We start from the raw sequence: 9,003 nt of genomic DNA on the forward strand, positions 1-9,003 counted from the left end.
AACATATCTATTGCTTTATTTATTGTGAAATCTTTGCTAGCTTTTGGAATCAACATTACATTTGCTTCATAGAAAAAAAAAATGAACATTTTCCTTCATTGCTATGTGATCAGAAATAGTTTGAGTAGCACTGAGATTATCAGGTCTTTAAAGGTTTCAGTGAGTGCCTATGAAATCATCAAGACCTGACACTTTTGTGGAGATAGTCTAACTACTTGGTTATTTCTTCAATAACAATTGAACTGTTTAAATTTGCTGTCTCTACCAGGGTCAATATGCATAAGAGAATATTAGAAACTTTCAGGGAGGAAAATAAGAAAAGAAAAAAAAAAGACAGTTGGAAATGGTTCCTATTTACCTAAATTGACCCTTTTCCCCCTCTCTTTCCTTTTACTAAGGTGGTGTGGGTTCCTGCGCCCCAGAGTCTCTTGATATAAACATGGCTGCCACGCCAAACAACACTCGTGCTGGTCGGGAAGACTGGAAGTGGGAAAAGTGCGACTGCAAACACCATCCTCGGGGAAAAAGTATTCGACTCTAGGATTGCTGTGGAAGCTGTTACCAAAACTTGTCAGAAAGCATTCCAGAAACAGAAGGGGAGAGAGCTTCTCGTTGTTGACACCCCAGGGCTCTTTGATACCAAGGAGAGCCTGAAAACCACCTGCAAGGAAATCAGCCGATGTGTCCTTGTTTCCTGTCCTGGGCCTCACGCCATCGTCTTGGTCCTCAGGCTGGGCCGCTACACACCGGAAGAGCAGCAAACCGTGGCGTTGGTCAAGAGTCTGTTTGGGAAAGCAGCCATGAAGTATATGATCATCTTATTCACCTGCAGAGATGAACCGGGGGACCAGAGCCTGAGTGACTTTTTGAAGGATGCAGATGTAAACCTACGAAGCCTCCTCCAGGAGTGTGGAAACCGCTGCTATGCCATCAGTAACAACATATACACAGAGAAGGCTGAGAAGGAAGCTCAGGTACAGGAGCTGCTGGAGCTGATAGACAAGATGGTGCAAAACAACCAGGGGGCTTACTTTTCTGACCCCATTTACAAGGACATAGACCAAAAGCTGAGACAACAGGTGGAACACTTGAAGATAGTCTATGCTGAAGAATTACAAAACCAAATTAAACTAGTAGAAAAGGAATATGCACATAAACCAGAAGAAAAGGAGAAACAAATAAAGTTGCTAATGCAGAAGTATGAGGAACGAATGAAAAACATAAGGGAAGAAGCTGAGATGAATATATTTCAATCTGCATTCAACATGATTAAAGATATGCTTTCAAAAATATGGTCCAAGTTGTGGTAGTATAAATTTGTTTTTACTCCTCATTTTAATATAACTTGTTAATATGGTAGTTTATAGTTTCCAAAGATTGTTAAAACCATATTTTCTGACTTCTTACAATCTGACTTCCTCTTATGATCTCTCTCCCTTGAGCTATGGGTCTATGTCCCCTACCTTGGAATTGGAGGGACTTTGTGACTGCTTTGATAAATAGTGGGTAGTTGAAACAACACCATGTGACTTCTAAGATTAGATAGGGAAAATGCCTCCTTGCTCTTCTATGGTGGTTATCCTTGGAATTTTCCCACCCTGTTGTAGGAAGCCTGAATAGAAACCCAAGTCACCCCCATGAAGAAAGCCTGAAGTCACTGATCCTCTCCCCTGGCTGACATTTCATCTGCCATCCAGAATCAGCTTGCCAGCCTTGCAGGTGAGGCAACACAGAGTGGATTCTCTAGCTGCCAACTGATGAAACTGCAAAGAGCAAAGATGAGCCATCCCCATGAAGTCCTGCCCAAATTTCAGATTCATGAGAAAAATAAATGATTGCTGTTGTTTTAAACCACTATGTTTTGGGATGGTTTGTTATGCAGTGAGGGCTGCATGCACACATGCTAAGTTGCTTCAGTCCTGTCCAACTCTTTGCAACTCTGTGGACTGTAGCCTACCAGGCTCCTCTGTCCATGGAATTATCTAGGAAAGAGTATTGGAGTGGGTTACCATGCCATTCTTCAGGGGATCTTCCTGACCCAGGGATCAAACCCACATCACTTTTATCTCATATATTGGTAGGGGGGTTCTTTACCACTAGCATCATCTGGGAAATCCATGCAGTGAGAGTTAACCAGAATTAAATATCTTCCCAGCTCATCCCCCAGCACTCCTGGCTCCTACTGTCCTTCCACACAATGCCAACAAATTTAAGAGTTTATGAAATTGACATAACCAGGTAATGATCCATTTTGTAGAGTTCAAAGAACATGTGATGGCCACGTGGTCCCCTGAGTGAAGTGGCAAGTTCCCTATAGCCTCTCCCTGTATTTGGTCACACTCAGTGTCTTCCAACAGTTGTTTAAGAACTCTCATTATTTTGAATTTTCTACAGATTGTATGAAAATTATTATAGGAGAATTCAGAGCTGGACTGTAGCCCAATGGGCTCCTCTGTCCATGGGATTCTCCAGAAAAGAATATTGGAATAGGTTGCCATGCTGTCCTCCAGGGGATCTTCCTGACCAAGGGGTCAAACCCATATCACTTAAATCTCCTACATTGGTGGTGGTGGTGGAGGGGGGTTTCTTTACCACTATTAAATATATCTCATTTTTTTCTGTCAATGCCATTTAAGTATAGTACAGATTAACATGACTGTTCTTCTATACAAAAATATTTTATATGTCATTTTATTTAAATTAATTCTGATAATAACCCTATCGAAAAGATGACAGTGAGTCTCAGGAATATAAGTAGTTTGACTAGAGCCATCTGAATGCTTGCCTAGTGATCAATAGAGCTGAATTTTAACTCAGATCTGCTTGCTTTTAAAGTTAAAGGTCTTTCAAAGCTACCAGTTTGATCTTTTTAGACAGCTTTATTTTTTTTAATTGGAAGAAATTGCTTTCCAGTATTATGTTGGTTCCTGCCATATATCAACATGAATCAGTGATAGGTACACATATGTCCCCTCCCTCTTGAACCCCTCTTCCACCCCTGTTGGTTGTCACAGAGCACAACCTAGGGATTTGAGATCTCTGCATCAAACCGCACATTTGTTAATGGAACATTAACCAACAGGAGCTCTCCCAAAGGCCTCCACATCAACACTAACACCCAGGCCCACCCAAAGACCCAAAACCTCCAGTCCCGAACACTTCATGCCAAACCATTTGCAAAACAGAAACACAACTCTGACCATTAGCAGAAAGACTGCCCAAAGCCGTATCAAGCCCATAGACACCTGAACACACACTGCTAGACACAGCACTGCCCTTCAGAGAGACAAAGTCCAGTTCCGTCCACCAGAGCAGAGGCACAAGTCTTCCCAACTAGGAAACTTTCACAAGACATGGGTCCAACCCCACCAGTGGACTCTCTCCCTCTTTTAATTACTGTCCTAATTTCAAGTGCTTCTAACTGTAATATAAAAATGTCTTCTCTATCAAATAGTTTCATTTGCCTTTGCACATCTACACTTCACTCCCCTCTCCCCTTCAATCTAATTTGTTGCCTGGGAGGCTGATCTGCATGGACTACATCAGTGGGATTTCTTGCTGTCAGTCCTCTGCTTGGTTTCTGCCAAAGGAATTCAAGCAGGAGATCTCTTGAAGGTAGAAAAGCAAGATCAGTATATCTGTTCTCTTGCCTGTCTCCCTGCAGGGTCATTTCTGAGTAGTTGCTACTCTAAGTTGAAGGTCATAGCTCCTCTCCTTGAGATCTCTCCACCCAACTCTACTTCTGGATTCCACCTTTGTTCACCACTTAGGGTACTGATATAATTTCCTCAGTGTTACTGGACCTCTCCCTTGTCATTTCCAAACCTTGTATCCATTGCTCATAGGAAGCCTCTTCACTGGACTCCTTCAAATATCACAATAGACCATCTTTTTTTCTGCTAGAATCCTGATGGATACATTTTATGACACCTACTTCTTTTTCTATTTGAAAGCATTCCCTGATTTTTATTTTTTATTTTTTTCAATCCCCTGACAGCAGGAAAGTCTCATGTGACTGTTGAAATCTCTGGGAAAATTTTACCTACATAGACTGTGACATTGGCAGTGAGCACATTAAAGGTTCTCTCTTGCTAAAATCATTACAAAACTTCCATGATAGAGAAATGAGTTTATATTGAAATAAATGTGGCAGATAACTCACTCAAATATCTGGGATTTTTACAGTTGTCCTATGTTTTGTCTCTGAAAATGGCAAAGTCTTTACTGCATCTGTGAAACTTAGGGACACAGGGATTGTAGATTAAATCTGGGGAAAATAATGTCTCAAATACCTGCTCATTCTAAGGTTCATAGCAAATACTATGAATACAGTAAGACAACATGCAAGAAAAATCTGTTGTGAGAAACATTCATGGTATATGTGAAATAACACCACAGGCCCCAACTGCTATTTGCTATAACAGAATCTTATGTTTGTAGTTAGTTCCTTGTGAGTGATTCATCAGTGCAACACTATCTCTAGAGAGCAAACAATCATGCACTGCCCAGACATATTTCCTTTATGAACCATTTGGAAGATATGTTCTCTCAGGGATTTGCAGAAGCATTATGAGTAAGTCAGCTTGTGTGTTTCTAGGCTTGCATTAGGACCTAATGAAGATGCAACTTAAAGGAGTTGATTTCTTTCCTCCCAAACCTATGTTCTATTATTGAAGGTAAAACATACTCAGAAGAAAAATGAGTAATTCATATGAGTCATATACACATCATCTTTTCCTTGATGCATGAATTCTTGGACATTGGATTATCTTCATTTTAATTATATCCCAGTTTTCTCTGAAGGTGGTTCTGAATCCTGAGGTCTCAGGAAATTCCAGCACTAAACTGTGTGTACTATTCCTATGGTTGAAAGCTAACATAGCCATGATCCATAGTAGGGGAGAGTAGAATTCATAGGAGAAGACTTGAGGAAGAATTCTGGGCTTGAGTCTACTCTGAAGAATGAATAGGTTGTGTGCATGTGGGTGATGGGATGATAAGCCCCCTTCCTTTCAGAAAGAGGAAACTTAGGGTCTGCAGGTGAGATCATCAGGGTAGACTCAGAAGTGACAGCATTCAATTAGGTTTGTGACAAGCTGAGTATCGGAGTCAAAGGGAGGGTCTGACATTGAAATTTTGAACTGAAGGTTATATGAGAGGCTTGGGTGAATGTGGCAGGATATTAACATCAGTCATTTCGACTAATTCAGTACTGACAACATCCCCACATTCCAGTCTTATGTACTAAAAGATTTGTGTAGAACTTGAAAGGAAGCAGGTGGTAACCAGTTCTGTGAGACATAGTTCTTCAAATACTTCAGTAGGTATTTGAGGAGTTCAAGAGGAAAATGAAAGTGGCTCATTATGCCCGACTCTTTGCGACCTCATGGACTGTAATCCATGGAATTCTCCAGGCCAAAATACTGGAATGGGTGGTCTTTCCCTTCTCCAGTGGATCTTCCCAACCCAGGAATCAAACCGGGGTCTTCTTGGATTGAAGGCAGATTTTTACCAATTGAGCTATGAGGAAAGGCTTTGTAAAAGAGAACACTTGGATAAGAAGGACAAAATCCTTCAGTATTGGCAAATTTGGAGCATTTATGCCTAGAGTAGTGGCTCCCCTAGTCAAGAGGGTAATCTCTCTGTAACCATGGCATTTCATAAGGGAGGCTCCATGAGGAATCCTCTTGTGCTCTACCCAACAGAACAAGAGTTCCCTCTTACCTCACACCAATAAGGTGGTACCTTGGGTCTTGGTGCTGCCTGAGGACATGAGTGCTGCATGGTAAGAGATTCCTGGGGGACATAACAAGTGTCCCCTGGAGTGAAACTTTAGAGCCAGATGCTCTTGGGGGAAAATATAAAAGATGTTGCCATGTGCCAGAGAATAAAGACTGAGGAGGCTGAATTGAAGCAACCATAAGTTTCACTGACTGTGGGACCCAAGTATGTTCTTCCCATACAAATCAGCTGTAGGCCACACAGGAGGGAGCCAGCCAAAGCCGGCTTGAAGGGGATTGACTGGAAGTCTACCAGGAATCCCAAGTCTGCCAGGAACTGGAGTTGAAATGACCAGCTGGAGGGCAGATAGCGGTCACCAGTTGGACATGTAGATTTCCAGGGGAGGATCTCTGCAGAGTCATTAGTGGGGCCCCATGAGGAAAAGAGCCACTAAGTGTTTCTCTATTTCCCAAGGACCAGATTGCGTCAGACTTGTCTTCGGTGGTTTCTTCTCTCTTCTCCAACCAAGGAGGAGTCAGAAGCAAGGCCAGTGGCTGGGGGAGGAGAAGGCGAGGGCAGGGGTGCAGATGGAAGCAGCCCTGTCCACACTGCTTGGCCTTCAGCAGAAGCCGACACGAGCCATGGGAAGGAGAGGCTTTACTCTTCAGTGAAATTCAGCTTGATTACTGGGTTGGATGTTTTAGTTACACAAATGGATGAGCAGTGGTTGGAGAGAGTTTCTGCTTAGGGTAGCAGCTATCCAAGATTTCCTTCATGAGACACTAATGGAGCCAGCATGATGGGTCTGTAGGAGACAAGAATATATGTCTTCCTTCCTTGTGATGTCTTTCTTACTTAATGCAGGGCTTATATATTGATCACCTCGTTTTCTGTGGAGGAGAGCACTCTACAGAAGAACCCCAAGATCTTCCCCTTCTATTCCTGAAATAGTGGCATTGGGTGCTCTGAGTGGTGTAGCAGGAGTCCAGAGAAGCACTGTGCTCCCCCATGTTAGGGGAAGAAGTTTGAGGAGGACACATCCCTCTCACAGACTGGTATTTATATGTAAATCCCACAGAGTCAGGAGAGTCAAAGAGGTGGAGTAGAGCCTGCATGTGTGAAGTGGTAGAAGTGTCCTTCAGAGCCCTGATGTTCATGTACTCAAGACCAGTCAAAGACCAGCCTTGACCAGTTAAGCATCTTTGCAGTGGAGTCTCCATGTCCTTGTGACTGGAGAGAAAGCAGGTGAATGGAGACTCTCACAACAAGTGTAGGGGATAACTCTGGCAAACGCTTTCACTGTCCTTAGAGATCATGACTGGACCTCACGAGAATGACTTTAGTTTTTGACAGAGTCTCAATCTGGTGAATAAAGTCAATGACCAAGCTTGAATACATGCTTTGGCATGTAAAAAGAAGCTACAAATCACAGACTTGTTTTCTTTCCATTGTGGCATTTAAGTTCAAAGATGACGCCACTGGAAGGGTTCCAAAGATGTTGAGTAATGAGCCCTCAAGGTCAAGGAGGCATGTCTGAAATGTAGCAGTCATTTGTAAAACACCATGTACAGAACCCATGAACAACCAAACGCTTGTCATAATCATAATCTGTCAAATGTAGACTCAAAATTACATATTTCCTGGAAGATAGCACACATAGAAGCCCCTGATGACTTCACCCAGCAAGTCCTGAATGTTAGCCAACAAAGCCTGTCCTTAGTGAACGTTGACATGTCTCTAATAAAAAAAGCTGGCCTCAGAAATACCATGTCTGTTAGGGTAGACTGAATGAAAACCACAATCACAGAAAACTAATCAAATTGATCACATGGATAAAAGTCTTCTCTAACTCAGTGAAGCTATGGGCTGTGCCATGTAGGGCCACCCAAGACGAATGGGTCATGGTGGAGAATTCTGACAAACTGTGGTCCACTGGAGGGGCTTTCTTGATAGCTCAGTTGGTAAAGAATTCGCCTGCAATGCAGGAGACCCCTGTTCTATTCCTGGGTCGGGAAGATGCGCTGGAGAATACCCACTCCAGTGTTCTTGGGCTTCCCTTGTGGTTCAGCTAGTTCACTGGAGAAATGAACAGTAAACCATTTAAGTATTGCCTTGAGAATCCGATGAACAGTATGAAAAGGCAAAATGACATGACACTGAACAATTAACTCCCCAGGTCGGTACATACCCAATATGCTACTGGGGAAGAGTGGAGAAATACCTCAGGAAAGAATGAAGAAGCTGAGCCAAAGCAAAAACAACACCTAGCTGTGGATGTGACTGGTGATGGAAGTTAAGTCCAATGCTGTGAAGTAAAATATTGCATGCTGCTGCTGCTGCTGCTGCTAAGTCACTTCAGTCTTGTCCAATTCTGTGTGACCCTATAGACAGCAGCCCACAAGGCTCCCCCATCCCTGGGATTCTCCAGGCAAAAATACTGGAGTGACTTGCCATTTCCTTCTCCAATGCATGAAAGTGAAAAGTGAAGTCGCTCAGTTGTGTCTGACTCTTTGCGACCCCGTGGACCGCAGCCTACCAAGCTCCCCCGTCCATGGGATTTCCAGGCAAGAGTACTGGAGTGGGGTGCCATTGCCTTCTCCGACAATATTGCATAGGAACCTGTAATGTTAGGTCCATGAATCAAGGTAAATTAGAAGTGGTAAAACAGGAGATGGCAAGAGTGAACATCAGCATTTTAGGAATTGGTGAACTAATATGGACCGGGATGGGCAGATTTAATGCAGATAGCCTTTGCATCTACTACTGTGGGCAAAAATGCCTTCAAAGAAATGAAGTAGCCTTCATAGTCAACAAAAGAGTCCGAAATGCAGTACTTGAGTGCAGTCTCAGAATGACAGAATGATCTCTCTTCATTTTCAAGGGAAATAATCCAGTATCACAGTAGTCCAAGTCTATGCCCCAACCACTAAAACTGAAGAAGCTGAAGTTGAACAGTTATATGAAGACCTACAAGATGTTCTAGAACAAACAACAACAAAAAGATGTCCTTTTCATCATAGGGGACTGGAATGAAAAAGTAGGAAGTCAAGAGATACCTAGAGTAACAGGCAAGTTTGGCCTTGGAGTACAAAATGAAGCAAGGCAAAGCCTAGCAGAGTTTTGCCAAGATAATGCGCTGGTCATAGCAAACACCATCTTCCAACAACACAAGATATGACTCTACAAATGGACATTACCACATGGTTAACACCGAAATCAGATTGATTATATTTTTTGCAGCCAAAGATGGAAAAGCTCTATATAATCAGCAAAAACAAGACT

At 42.7% G+C, this 9,003-nt stretch overlaps 1 protein-coding gene across 1 annotated transcript; it reads left to right on the plus strand.

Annotated features, from left to right (window-relative positions):
- Positions 1-439: 439 nt before the first annotated feature.
- On the plus strand, positions 440-1,310 carry LOC104980856 (GTPase IMAP family member 7-like). The gene is given in 2 exon segments (XM_010829682.1): positions 440-459; positions 461-1,310. Coding segments are annotated over 2 exon segments (870 nt in total).
- The last annotated feature ends 7,693 nt before the right edge of the window (positions 1,311-9,003 follow it).

Source organism: Bison bison, unplaced genomic scaffold (assembly GCF_000754665.1).
Source record: "Bison bison bison isolate TAMUID 2011002044 unplaced genomic scaffold, Bison_UMD1.0 scf7180017858836, whole genome shotgun sequence".
Taxonomy (NCBI): domain Eukaryota; kingdom Metazoa; phylum Chordata; class Mammalia; order Artiodactyla; family Bovidae; genus Bison; species Bison bison.